The sequence below is a fragment of the Tamandua tetradactyla genome, chromosome 4 (assembly GCF_023851605.1).
Source record: "Tamandua tetradactyla isolate mTamTet1 chromosome 4, mTamTet1.pri, whole genome shotgun sequence".
Classification (NCBI taxonomy): Eukaryota; Metazoa; Chordata; class Mammalia; order Pilosa; family Myrmecophagidae; genus Tamandua; species Tamandua tetradactyla.
The window spans coordinates 186581160-186596333 of NC_135330.1; the positions used below are offsets into that span (position 1 = coordinate 186581160).

The 15174-nt window shown below is 39.1% G+C and overlaps 1 protein-coding gene across 2 annotated transcripts in view; it reads right to left on the minus strand.

Annotated features, from left to right (window-relative positions):
- Positions 1–460: 460 nt before the first annotated feature.
- The window catches only part of EEF1AKMT1 (EEF1A lysine methyltransferase 1), a 33529-nt gene continuing 18815 nt past the window's right edge, over positions 461–15174 (minus strand). The window contains exons 3-5 of one of the 2 annotated variants that reach the window (XM_077158814.1): positions 10569–10651; positions 2870–3150; positions 461–739 (exon numbers count right to left, since the gene is read on the minus strand). In XM_077158814.1, the coding sequence (XP_077014929.1) occupies positions 609–739; positions 2870–3150; positions 10569–10651 (495 nt within the window). In that variant the 3' untranslated portion in view covers positions 461–608. The remainder of the gene's footprint in view (positions 740–2869; positions 3151–10568; positions 10652–15174) is intronic. The other variant, XM_077158815.1, reaches the window with a different exon arrangement.

Genomic DNA, 15174 nt, shown 5'->3' on the forward strand with positions numbered 1-15174 from the left:
CTTCCATGGACATGAAGGTTGAGCTGAAGCTCCAATTCTGTCATTACTCAGAACTGGGAAGAAGAGGAAAACTCCAGGAGGCACTCGGATACTTGTTCCCAGGATTATCGACTTATTTCATGGAGGCAAAGTCCTGTCTTCTCGAAGGCTGGAGCCTGAACAGGACCAGAGCCCCTCACAGTCAGTCCTCTGATGCACCCGAGAGCTGGTGGAAAGCATCTGGAGTCCCCAGAGCACAATCAGAATAAGCCGTTTCAAGAGAATGCATGGCCCTGGCCTAATTCAGGAGGTCTTAGCTTCACTAAGCTGTTTGCACTTCCGTTTTTTATACATGTAAAGTGAGGAGAATGGATTAAATCCTAAAGTTCTTCCAACTATAATTCCATGGACTGAAGTTCACAAAAGAGCCCTGAGTTCAACAGGTAACCTCAATAAAGAAGCAATGCAATGCTGTATTCTTTATTTTGAAAATTAGGCCAGGGATAGGATGGTGGGGGTAGGGGTGGGGGTGGGGATGGGTATTTAGAACTTTTTAATCTACTATAAAAATAAAAGGAGGGAACTGTTCCACAGTGTCCATCATTGTATATCACTATCTATAGTGAATTTTAATGGTCTAGCCCAGAATCATAATTCACATAACAGCGAAACTCATTTGCTAAATTCCGTGTATGTGTGGGAATAAACTTGCACATCCTCACTCCAAGGAGTTTTACTGCCTCTTCCTCCATGATGGCACCTGAAGAGGACAGATCAAAAGAATCCAAAGATGAGAAATGCCAGTTGTGAGATCAGTGCCCATCATATGCATGGAGGGGATTCTACACTAACATCCTTGAGACACTGTTGCTACCTAACAAATAAGGGGGTAGAGATCAGTTCTCTATAGTGCTTTTTACCATCTTAACATTTTTGCAAATTACCTAGTTATATCTATTTTCTACTTTATACTATAATACTTTTTCTACCTTTGCAGAGCTAAAATGCTTAGAAATTTAGAAATAGATTTATATTCCACAAGTACAAAGCAAAAATAATTACTAAAAACTAGAGTTTTTCAACTTTGAATCAAGAACTACTTTTCATGTCCCTGCTATCATGGAATAATTTCAAATAAAGTTATAAATGATTTACTGAACTCATTTTTTATTCTGATCCTATGATTCCACACTTTTAATTATTTCAACGTGAGAATACGTTTTGAAACTGTGTAACTTCCTCATTGACATTTACCAAAATTTTCTTGGACTATGCTATGTGGTTGTGCCTCCTGATTTTTAAAAAAGAATGCCTTTTCAGCAATATTGAATCTTTCAGATTCCTCTGAACATACCATAACCTTCCTGCCAACATCCATAGTCCTCTCTCCAACCCAGTCTCTCCACTGTCCCTCTTGCAGGGCCTCTGCCCAGTGGAAAAATTCAACTCAGATGCTTCAAAGCACCTTAGGCTTGACTTGTCCAAGGGAGAACCCTTGTTTCTACTTCAGGCCTGTCCCTGGTAGTAGCAAATGGCTTCATTAGTCCCATGGGTATGTGTCCAGGAAGTAGGAGATTTCTTTATTCTACCCTTTCTTCACCCCCACATCCAGACCAGAACCAACTCTTTCAACTTTCTCTCCTGCCGCTGATAGCTTCAGCCGGGTCGCGCGACTGGAGCACTGGGTGAATTAGGGGGCGAGCTCGCGGGAAACAAACCTGGGTAAGCGAAACCTAGCCATCTCAGCTAGGGGACTGAAGGACTTGAGCCAAAGGCCAATTAATCAGCACAAAGCTTTTTTATTGTTACATCGTAAGAGCTTAGGTACCGAAGCGGCTCAAGTGCTCTAAAGACCCTGAGGCTCCGGGGAGCTCAGGTTATATACGGTTACACAGGGGGAGGAGTAGGGGAGAGGGTAGGGGGTTCGGAGAGCCAATTGCACAAGTTAAAAGGTAGTTGCTAGGCAAGGGCGGCAGAAGATAGCTAGAGGCAAGGACAGAATAACAAGAAGGCTTGTAGTTTTGAGATAAGCTACTGAGATGGGAGGTTACTGACGAGGGGGGGAAGGGAGAACAGTGAGTTAGGCTACAGACATGAGAGACAGGGAGAGAAGGTAGAAATGATTGACAATTTTTAAGTATGACTAGGCTCCAATCCCTGAGAAATATGCCACACTCTCCAGAAAGGATCTGGAACCCATCCCATCACTTCCCTCCTTCCTACTGCTGCACCCTTTGTCCAACCATGGTCCTCTTTCCCTGGACCACTGCAGGAGCCTGCTGGCTGTCCTCATTGACTGTCCCCCAGAAATCCACATCAGCACTGAGTAAAAGTGATCATAGAGAAAGTGTATCATACACACCTTGGGACTGAAAACTGCGAAGGAAAACCCATGCTCCCTCCCATGCTCTGTACAGCCAGGCTGCCTCTCACACTTCTGCCCACCAGGCTCATCCCTGCTGATTTTCCTTTACCTCACCTGGTGTTTGAATTTCTTCCAAGTTAATAAGCTTAATCTGATTTCTAATTAGATAACCTTAGGCAATTCACTTTAACTCTACAGATTCCTAAATTCTCCTTTAACAAGCATAGAAACTGGATCAAATATTTCTACTACTGATGATGCGTAAAAATAATGGCTAACATTTTCCAAGCACTTGTTCTGTACCAGATTCCATGTTAAGCATTTTTGGTGTATTGTTTCATTTAATTCTCAACAATCTTGTAAAGCTGGTAGAATTACTAGTCTCAATTTAGAGATAAGGAAAATGAGGCATAGAGAGGTTAAATAATTTCTTTCAAGTCACACAGTTAGTGATGGATTCAGGATTTGCATTCTAAGATCTCTTACAAACCATCAGCTTTTATGGAATGGGAGATCGGCACCTACCTGTGCACAGCAGAATCTTGCCTTGAGTCAGATATTTGATGGTTTCTGATGTTTTCCTGAGACATTCCTCAGAAAGATATGGAGGATCTGCTATCACAATGTCAAAACTATGTGTAGCAATTTTTTCAGGTAAATCTAATGGATTATTGTAATCATAGAAGATGAACTCCTCTCCATAGATGGCAAATCTTTTGTCATACTCAAAGACGTATGCGGAAAAGTCTTCTTGATGTGACTGTCTCAGTTTCTGGTAGACACTGGGGGCGCTCACACATGCTATTCTAGAATGCAAAATGGACACATTTGTGACAGACTTTTCTGGATAACTGGTGATGTTAAATAACAATGACTTCAGGATAAAATATGGATCCTTGTGTTCAGATTAATGCTTTCCTTTCCTGAAATGGAAAAAATAGTGGAAGCTAATGAAATAGCAGTTATTTTGAGAAAAATCTTTATACTGCCTTGTTTTAAAATAATTTGCTATTTAAAAATTTATAACTCATAATTTTGAGGCAGGAAAGTGTAAATGCACTTTTTATAGTAAGTAACGTAAAACATCAGGAACACATTTGACAAAAGTTTGACGTAGATAGCCATAAGCCCAAATGTACCTATTATTTTCATATTGGCCCTTAAGTATTTACTTCAAATATCTGTAGTCCCAAACTAAATATTTTGAATTCACTTTGTAATATTCATGATTTTGAAAGAAAACCCCCCAAGTAAGTCTGTAAATAATTCCATGTTTCTGAAAAGATACACTAAAAGTAGGTCTTTATTTACAGGTACCCCATTACAGACCAGCCACTTTGAATTTCTGCTTCTTTGTTACATAAGTAAATTAAAGAATCTACTTCATTACAGGCATTTCCAAGTTTATGAATGGGTAGTGTTCCAAAAGCTGACTTTAAAAATTAGCGACTAAAAGTCAGAAGCAACCTAAATACTGAATTATAGAGTTACGTGTGGTACATCTATTAAAATGGAAAACTATATAGCCATTTTAAAAAGACTGAAGGAAGCAGCCATCTGTATGTTAATATGGAATGATATCCAAGATATATTGTTAAGTGAAAAGATAAGGAACAAACTATCTAATATGCTTTCATGTGTATAAAAATAAATTCTTACAGACAGACAAAAAAGGAGACTATTACATGATTTCAATTATTTGAAACACCTAGAATAAGCAAATTCATAGAGACAGAAAGTGGATCAGAGGTTACCATGGGCTGGCAGGTAGAGGGGGGAAATGGAGATTCACTGTTTAATGGGTGCATTAAGTTTCTATTTGAGGTGATGAAAAAGTTTTGGTAATGGATGGTGGTAAAGCAACATTGTAAATGTAACATGCCATTAAATTGTACACTGAAAAAATGGGTACAGTGTCAAACTTTATGTTATTATATTATGTTACCACACACATTTTTTTTAAAGAAAGGTGAAACTGAAAAAACAATATATATGCTTATATATACATATGCTCTCTTTGGAAGATACCTCATGGGAAGGCACGGTGAAAGACAGACTAATTTTTTTCTCAATTCTCTTTGTAACCTTTGAATTTTTATCATGTACATATATTGTCATTCAAGAAAAGTATTTAATTAAAAAATCAAACTCAGCTTTAAAAATGTGAGATGCATTTCTTCATAGAGATAATGTTACACATCTTAGATGAGGGTACCCATGCCAGGCTGGGCTCCCCAGCTTTAATCCATGGGAATGTCTAACAAAGCTGATGACTTCACAGAGCAACGTTTCTGTGGGCAGACACATGTTTCAGCTGTGGATGGCAGGGCTATGGCTTTCCCTGAAGCTCCTCCTGCCACCAGCCATCCCCTAGTTACTCTTGTCGCCAGAACTGTGGAGTGTAGCAGGGAAGTGGAGAGGGAGAAGACAGTGGAATAATAGCTTCAGTGTGCTAACAGATAGCAACCAGCAATCAAAAATTACATGCCTGTTGAAAATATCTTCCAAGAAAGAGGATGAAATAAAGATATTTTCAAACAAATAAAAGCTGGGAGCTTGTTAACAGCAGAACTTCAGGCAGAAGGAAAGCAGTCTGAGTAAAGAAAGGGAGCAGAGAAAACTGTAAATCCAGTGACAACTATATAGTTATGTAGCAACAGCATCAGGGGGTCTGGGTTAAAATCCCAGTTCTGTCACTTATCAGCTGAGTGATCTTTGGTAAGTTATTCAATCTCTTTGGCCTCAGTGTCTTTATCTTTGAAATGGAGAGTACAATAGAAGTCACTTCACAAAAATTTCAGGATGAAAGGAAATAACATTTGTAAAGCACTTATTACATGGTACACTGAAGTACTCAATAAACGCTACCTATTATTAGTCATCTTTAAAATTAGTACTTAGCTCCTGAAAATACCGAAGTCGCTTTTCAGAAAAAAGTAAAAAATCTGTCTCCAAGTCTGTCTTATTAATGGAAAAAAAAAAAAAAGCAAATGTAAAAACACTGTCACAAAGAAAACAGGTGACATCACCAAATGAGACACTCTGGGCCTATTCCCCACAGAATTTTTGAACAAGGAAAAACTGGGAACACTGCCTTTCTTAGAATTACGGAACACAGTTAAAATGCTGCAGTCATAGGGCAAATGCTGAATCAAAATAAAGGAAACTTAAAAACGGCAGGAAAACCTCATGTCATTCTCAGTTGTCCTTTCCCACCCAGGATTCTCTACCCTATTCCAAATCTCCAGGGGCTACCATCCCAAACTGGAGAATTACTCTCCAAATTGGAGAGTATCCAAAGTGCGGCACAGCTGGCAATGATGTACCATGTGGAACTTATGGTGATTAAGTTTAACCCACTGGATGCTGAGACCACCAGTCCTCTTTTAGTGATGTGCCTCCCAGGACGGTGTAAACTAGATGCAGAACTGTGACCGAGAAATCAGAATTTAAGGGATGATTTTGATTACTGAATCAATATGTAGATATTCCTTTTTGCTTTCTGGTATACTGAAGTAGAAGAGAGAAATTCCTGAAGTCTCTAAATTGTAATCCAGCTGCCCTGATCTCTGATAATGATTGTATAGCCCTTACCCTCTGCCCACTGTGATTGTAAAAACCTTGTGACTAACCTTCATTTGTACCCAGTTATCCAGTTTTTCAACTTTAGAGTCTTTGTAGTCGCTAAAGACAGCCCCTAATGTTTATTAATGAAGGGTCTTGGGACAGCCCACAACCAACCCACCCCACATCTACAGTTATCTTGAAAATTGAGACTGGATCTAACCAAAGTAGGGTTGCCTGACATGCACAGTAGCTTAGACTTTAACCTACAAGTCACCTATACCTCATTCTGCCATTTTCTTTTAAAAATTCTGTGACTAAGCATGTAATCCTCCGTGCATGCTCAATAATCAATCACCTCCAATTACATCATCTGGGGCCACTGTGCTTATTATCCTAAACCCTGCCCATCTTTTCTCTAGTAAAACGATCCAAATTACTGCAGTTCAGGGAGACAGATTTTGGGTGCTAGGCTATCTGCTCTACTACTACGCACCTAGTAATAAACTCTTTCTCTTTTTGAAAACCTGGTATCTCAGGAATTTGTTATTGAGTGCGAAGGGCAAATGAATCATGGCCTTTGACAGGTAACAGAACTCCAGGCAGAAAGGAACAGAATCCTCAGAAAAAAGATCTACAGATACTAACAGTGGGGATTCCCCAGGAAATAGCTCATCAGAATCCCCAACAGTACAGATCAAAATAGGCAAGGTGTACTCATGTGTCAAAGCTTCCAACTTGGGAAGTTATAAGTGATAGTACATTGGAATAAACAGGCCATGTAGGGAGAGGAAAAATTAAGAGGAATTCTCCTAAAAAGTAGGGTAAAAAAGAAGAGAAAGAAAATTAGAAGACTAGGTCTAAAATTTAAATAATAAGAGTTACAGAGAAAACATTGCAGAGGAAATGAAAGAAATAATTTAAGATAACTTTTCTAAACCAGAGAGTATGAGTTGTGAGATGAAAGTGCTCCCTAAATGCTCTGTACAAAAGATGAAAGCTCAACACAAAGCCATATGAAAATGTGGGGATACAGAGAAAATCTGGAATCTCTTGATTAGATTATCTCCACAGATATGTAGCTTGCCCAATTGTGGGTATAAGCCTTGGATTAGAGGGAGAAGTGACTCCATCTATTCCAAGTGAGCCTTGATTAGTTTACTGGAATCCTTTTAAAAAAGCAGCATTTTGGAAAAGGCTTGAGATTCCAAGAGAGCAGAGCCATGACAGGGTGATAAGAACCATGAGAGTCCATGCAGCCAGAGGTCTCTGGAGATGAAGAAGGAAAATGTCCCTGGGGGAGCTTCATGAAACAAGAAGCCTGGAGACAAAGCTAGCAGAAGTAGCCATGTTTGCCATGTGCCTTTTCAATTGAGAGAGAAACCATGAACTTCATTGGCCTTTCTTGAGTGAAGGTAACCTCTTCTTTGTGCCTTAATTTGGACATGTCTATAGGCTTGCTTTAACTGGGACATTTTCATGGCCTTAGAACTGTAAACTTGTAAGTTATTTTTTTTTAATTTCTATTCTGAAATATAACATATATACAGAAAAGTGATAAATTTCAAGTAGTTACAGAGCAAATTTCAAAGTATGGTATGGGTTATAAGTTCCACAATTTCAGGTATTTCCTTTTGGCTGTTTCAATACACCAGAAACTAAAAAGATCTACATAATGAGTCAGTAGTCATAATCCTTTGTTAGATTCTAACTTCCCTGTTATAATTCCTCCCTCTCATTTGATCATTCTCTCAATCTTCAGAGATATTTGGGCAATGACCATTCTAACTTCTTCTCCTTGAAACAGGATATCGACATTATGGGGTAGAGGAATGTAACTGGTTATTGTTCTGGGAGAGACTGGTACCTCTAATTTTCAGGGCTTCTCTGGCATAGGAACAATCTGGAGGTTTTAAGTTTCTGAAAAAAAACTTAATAAATAAAACTTTTATAGAGTCTTAGATAGAGCCCTGGGTTTTCTTCAGGGTTTACAGGAATACTGTTGGTTGAGGCTTGGCATACCATGGCAGTTTACAATATCTGGCTACAGCTTGCATAAGTATAACCTCCAGAATGACCTCTCCACTCTATTTGAAATCTCTCAGCCACTGAAGCCCTATTTTTTTACACTTCATCTTAGAAAATTTTTGAAGCTTCATCAAATATGTTCTTCCATGTACACAGTAAACTGGCTCCATGAAATCAAGGATGTTTTCAGGTTTGCTTGTATCATTCAAAATATGCAATAGACCCTTAACTGCACATTAAATTGAGTGGGTTGAGTAGCCCCCTTTCTTGAGTGGAACCATACTTCAATACAAAGAAGGATACATTAGCCCTCTTGAAAGAAGAAACAGGTAAATTCACTTTGAATTAAAAGTACCTGATTCCATATAAGGGAATTTACTGGATTGTAGGAGAGAATCTTTCTTTATCTAAGAAGAAAGCAACACTGACCTTTACAATCAATGGTCACATAATTTTCCCTCCTCAGAGAAAAAAATAACTAAACTATCAAGGTGACAAACTAGTAAGTGGCCATCATAAATTTTAATTGAATCAACAGACCCAGATCATTATTTCATCCAACATTTCTTGAGCACCTCTTCTATTATGAACAATGTAGCAATAGTGGGGACACATAATGAAAATATAATGAATACCTGATTGGCTATGTGGAAACCCTTCCCTGAATGACCCCATGCCTCCCATGACTCAAGCTGCTGCCAGTTTGAAAATTCAATAATGCAAGTGGAGCTTTCATTCACTGACCTCTAGGACATTCTACACACAACTCCAACAGTCTTTGGAAAGAGACCTAGAAGACTCTTAGGATTGGGTTACACAGAGCTTCATATGTGGTTAAATACTACAATTGCTCAAACACCAAATTCAGCAAGGTTTTTTAATGCCCTATCACGTTTGGAGTTGAAGTTTTATTACATGTTTGTTGGTGCTACAATTAACAGGTAGGCACAGTCTCTATCTTAGTTCAGCTTAACATGGAATTATGGTGGGGAGTTATTATTTAATAGACACCGAATTTGTGTTTGGAGTCCTGCTAATGGATGGTGGTGATGACGGCTTAACATTATGAATGTAACTAATTTAAAAATCTAATTATTGGGGGGTGTAAGGGTAGTTCAGTGGTAGAATTCTTGCCTGCCATGTGGAAGACCCAGGTTTGATTCCCAGTACATGCACTCCCCCCCCCCAAAAAACAATCAAACAAAAAAACCAACGAAACAAACAAAAATTCAACAAATGGTGCTGCAATAAAGGGATACTCACACGGAACAAGAATGAAATGTGACCCTGGCCATACAGCATACAAAAAAAAAAAAATCTAGTTATGGAAAGAGAGCATGTTACTGAAAATGTAATGATATGAAATTGTTAGGGATATTGCCGGTGTCAACTACATTTTTAGCTTTATAAATCCAACTTTCAAGATGTTTTTCATAATTTCAAAGAAGTTAATCTAATGAAAATATCCTGCATTAATATAATATACTTGATGTACAGAAATTGGTGCTTAGAAGTGAAGCACTACCATACCAAATGGCTGAAATATATGGCAGATAGTGATCAGGTGACAGGCTATGATGTTACTGAGATTGCAGGCTGAATAAATGATGATCTGTGTTATACAATGGCGAGACATTTGGTGAAACTATTGCCTGTGGTAATTTGAGAGTCAAATCCTATATCTGTAGAGGAAGAGACTGGAAAACAGAATGTTAGTTGTGTGTGTTGGATATGATTGTGTACAATTGGCAGGATAATGCAAGAAAGAAATGAGTTTAGGAAAGAGTTGCTAGATTTGCAAACAAAAATGAAAGGGATTGAAGAGAACCCAGAAATTCAGAACCCAGAAAGGTGTATGAAAAAAAAACCCCAGCAATTTCTATCTTCTAAAAGTAAAAAAATTGAAAAAGCCTTTGAGGAATAAATGGGGAAAATGTCCAGTAAAAACTTTCAACCAAATACATTTCCTTGGGGCAAGAATCAGAGTGAATCATCTGGTAAATCTTTTTAATTGTATAAAAGAACTTAGGATACTAAGAGCTTTAGGGTATAGTTCTAACAGTCTGCCATTAAATCAAGAGGAGAGAGTTACAGGGATGAAAAGCAAAGAAAGGGATGTTCCAAGAACTATGCCTCAAAAACAATTGATTTAGAGAAGAAATTTGTAACTTATTAAACTCCCCTTTTAAAAAGCCACTCCAATTCTGGTATATTACATTCCAGCAGCTAGCAAACTAGAACAAGAACCAGTGGACTCTATCTGCATGCAAACTTTTGCTAAAAATACAAACCAAATTAACAAAAAAGAAAATTCTATATTCTCAAAACTTCAAAAAGGACAAATATTTTAAAAAAAACCCACAAGAGATATAAAGCTAAGGAACAGGTTAGAAAATGTTAAAGAAACAGGTAAGTAATCTTACAATAAGTGAATTTCTGAGTGCATCCTTGAATTTCTGAGTGTGTCCCTGAATGCGTGAATGGAAGCAGTTCTGAATTCTTCATGAGGCAAATCATGAGCTACAATTTTTTCAAATTATGGTGCAGACGTCTTATGAACTATCTCTCATTTAGGAAGGGTATTTAAAATATTCCTTTAGATTAGAAGACAAACAAAAATTCTGCAGCTCACCTGCCCCCTTCTCCAGCAGCTGCAATTGCTTCCTCTGCAAGCCGTGACGCAGTTTCCTGACTGTACCAAAACTGGCTCAGTTGCTATTGACAAAGAACGGTTGAAATTATTTTAGAGTTAGTATAGTCTTTGTTCTTTTAATTTATACCTACCATACCTGCTTGTGCATGCATGTGTGTGGGGTGAGTGTAAGTTCTTTTTTTAAACTAATTTTTTTCTTTTTAATATTTTAAATCAATATGACCCCTAATGGATTAATGGAACCAAGGCATTGAGTATCACTGGCTCCTAACATTGTAAAAGGATATGTCAGTCAAGATGTTTCTCTTGATGGAAAAACAAATCTCTGCAATGTATTACTCTTGCCAAAAAAACTCAACCTGAATCTGATTAAGGTCTAGATTCAACTACCAATAAGCAGGAAAGAAAGAGGTAGACATGCATGTTAAAGGATCCCACCACAACACAATCAGCTGAACCCAGATATACCTCTTCCCCATTGCCTCTTGTCTCTGCCTTAGGAATGTTTCCAAATTACTTGCTTTTCTCTCAAGGGTAAAGTTCATTTTTTATCTCGGTCTTTCCATTTCATGCTGATTGATGATTTTCCTTAAATTCTTAGTTATCTATTCATATTTGCAAATTAAGGATGGTTTTATTGGAAAAGGCAGCCTGCTTTTCCTCTGTACTTGGATAGGCCCTTTTTTCACGAGGTCTCTCCCAATGGCAGGGCTGGCTGCAGACTCTGAGTAAGCAGATGCATGTGCTGAAGTGGAGCAGTCATGAAAGCTGGGGTTCTCTGCTTTTAAAATGTGTCCAGTGGAAGCAACCAATATGTTCATCAACAGAAGAATGAATAAAAAGAATACAGTATAGGAGGAGGTTCCGGGCGAATATGGAGGCTTAGCAATGTGCGTGTTTTAGTTCATCCTCCAGAACAACTAGTAAATAACCAGAAACAACACAGAACAGCTCCTGGGGACACATCAGTGACTGGACACACAGCGTACCCCAATCTGGACCAGCTGGACCAGCTGTAAGGCCCCCCAGAACCATGAGTTCCCCAAGCTGTGGCGGCCGGTGCCCCTCCCCCACGGCTGCTTCCTAGAGGGGAAAGGAAAGAAACTTTACCAGCAGCAGGGGCTGGGCCCAACCAAATACCAATTGTGGAATTAATTAACAAATTCTGACTACTAAAAATAGGCCTCCAGCTCAGGCGAACTTGGTCAAAGCAGAGGTTGCTCATTTCTGTCCCGGCGCCAAGGAGGCAGGGCTGACGGAAAAAGGAAAAAAAGAGAAGGACACAGAGGTTTTTGTGGCTGTGTTTCTACAAAGGCTTGACTGCCTTTAATACAGCGGCAGGGCTCCTAAGGTTGCAACTGCCCCAGGCATAGGCAGAAACAAACTCGTTTTGAGGGCTTGTCTGGAACCTGTGCCTTCCCCAGGGGAAGGGTGAAGTCCAACTCAGGTGGAATTTCTCTCTCAAGGAATTCAGACACCAGGGCTTGGTAATTTGAAGCCATTAAAACCAGGCTACAACCTCTCCTCGGTCTCCACAATGCCCCCAGCCAAAGCAAAAGGTACCGCATCATCTTTTGCTGGTGGGACCTGCAGGCAGACAAGCACCACATACTGGGCAGGAGAAGAAAAACAGAGTCCAGAGACTTCACAGGAAAGACTTTCAACTTGCTGGGTCTCACCCTTGGGGAAAACCAATGCAGGTGACTCTTTCCTCCTCATAGGAGGCCAGTTTGGTCTTGGAAAATCCAGCTGGGGTCTATAATACCTATGTAGACCCTCCTCAGGGTGGGTGGGGGTGGGGGAAAGGCACCATACAACCAGGGCAAGAAACAAGAAAACAAGAACTGAAAAATTATCCTCTGTTAAACAAAACCTAAGCTAGAGGTCCAGAAAAAGCTGAACTGAAGGTCAAAGAACAGATAGACAACAAATTCATCTAGCAAGAAAACCCTAGGTAAGAGAAGTGAAAGCAATCTCCAGAATAAGCTAATTAAGGTAATTAAATGCCTAGACACCAGCAAAAAATAACAAATCACACTAGGAAAATTGAAGATATGGCCCAGTCAAAGGAACAAACCAACAATTCAAATGAGATACAGGAGCTGAAACATTAATTCAGAATATACGAACAGACACGGAAAACCTCATCAAAAACCAAATCAATGAATTGAGGGAGAATATAAAGAAGGCAAGGAATGAACAAAAAGAAGAAATCAAAAGTCTGAAAAAACAAATCACGGAACTTATGGGAATGAAAAGCCCAGTAGAAGAGACGAAAAAAACAATGGAAACATACAATGGTAGATTTCGAGAGATAGAACATAGGATTTCTGAACTGGAAGATGGAACATCTGAAAACCGGCAAGAAAAAGAAAATATAGGGAAAAAAATGGAAAAATATGAGCAGGGACTCAGGGAATTGAAGGACAATATGTAGCACATGAATATACGGGTTGTGGGTGTCCCAGAAGGAGAAGAGAAGGGAAAAGTAGGAGAAAAACTAATGGAGGGAATTATCACTGAAAATTTCCCAACTCTTATGAAGGACTAAAAATTTCAGATCCAAGAAGTGCAGCGTACCCCAAAGAGAATAGATCCAAATAGATGTTACTAATCAGAATGTCAGAGGTCAAAGAGAAAGAGAGAATCTTGAAAGCAGCAAGAGAAAAGCAATCAATCACATACAAGGGAAGCCCAATAAGACTATGTATAGATTTCTCAGCAGAAACCATGGAGGCAAGAAGACTGGTTTGATATATTTAAATTATTAAAAGAGAAAAACTACCAACCAAGAATTCTATATCCAACAAAATTGTCCTTCAAAAATGAGGGAGAAATTAAAACATTTTCAGACAAAAAATCACTGAGAGAATTCGTGACCAAGAGACCAGCTCTGCAAGAAATACTAAAGGGAGCACTAGAGACAGATACGAAGGCAGAAGAGAGAGGTGTGGAGAAGAGTGGAGAAAGGAAGACTATGAGTAAAGGTAAAAGGAAGGAAAATTAGAAGGACATATAAAAGCCGAAAGGGAAAAAGCCCGGGTGGTAAGAACACTGATGTTGATGGATTAAGCTTCCCAATTGGGGGACATGGACTGGCAAAATGGATTAGGGAACGGGACCCATCTACATGCTGTCTCTACTCAAAGGATATGAGGGCAAGGACACAAACGGACATTTGCACACCAATGTTTATAGCAGCATTATTTATAAATAACACGAGATGGAAACAGCCAAAATGTCCATCAACGGTCGCTAAACAAACTGTGGTATATACATACGATGGAATATTATGCAGCTGTAAGACATAATACAGTCATGAAGTATGTAACAACATGGATGGACCTTAAGGACATTATGCTGAGTGAGATTAGCCAGAAACAAAAGGACAAATACTGTATGGTCTCACTGATATGAATTGACATTAGTGAATAAACTTGGAGAATTTCATTGGTAACAGAGACCATCAGGAGATAGAAATAGGGTAAGATATTGGGTAATTGGCGCTGAAGGGATACAGATTGTGAAACAGGACTGAATGTAAAAACTCAGAAATGGACAGCACAATGCTACCTAACTCTAATACAATTATGTTAAAACACTGAATGAAACTGAATGTGAGAATGATAGAGGGAGGAGGGCTGGGGGCAGAAATGAAATCAGAAAGAAAGACAACAAAGACTGAGATGGTATAATCTGGGATTGCCTAGAGTGTATAATGACAGTGACTAAACGTACAAATTTAAAAAATGTTTTTGCATGAGGAAGAACAAAGGAATGTCATTACTGCAGGGTGCTGAACATAGATAGTAATTAATATTTTAAAATTTCAACTTCTGTGTGAGACTAAAGCAAAAAATGTTTATTTGGTACAAAATTTATATTTTGACTAGTGCGTTTCCTAATGTAACTTATGTAGATAGCTTGGTTGAACAACATAAGTACATGGAACCTTGGGTAAGACATGAGATTTTCTTGGTTTGTCCAGAGTGATGCCCCAATGAATCCCAGAGTGATTTGATCAGTGAGAGGAAAAGTATTTGCAAAGTCCCCTTTGGGGAATGGTAAAAATGGGGGAAAATTCAACCTTCCCAAGTTGAATTCTTGATATTCTCACAAGCAGTGTGGACAACCAGAGCTATAGGCTGAGCCCCCAATCTTGAGGTTCGTTCATATGAAACTTAACCCCACAAAGGATAGGTCAAGTCTACTTAAAATTAGGCCTAAGAGTCACCCCCAAGAGAACCTCTTTTGTTGCTCAGATGTGGCCTCTCTCTCCACCCAACACAACAAGCAAACTCACCACCCTCCCCCTCTTTACATGGGACATGACTCCCAGGGGTGTGGACCTTCTTGGCAACGTGGAACAGAAATCCGAGAATGAACTCAGACTCAGCATCAAGGGATTGAGAAAAACTCCTGAATGAGCTGAGACCCAGCATCAAGGGATTGAGAAAATCCTCTCGACAGAAAGGGGGAAGAGTGAAATAAGACAAAGTGTAAATGGCTGAGAGATTTCAAACAGAGTTGAGAGGTTATCCTGGAGGTTTTTCTTACGCATTAAGTAGATATCACCTTGTTATCC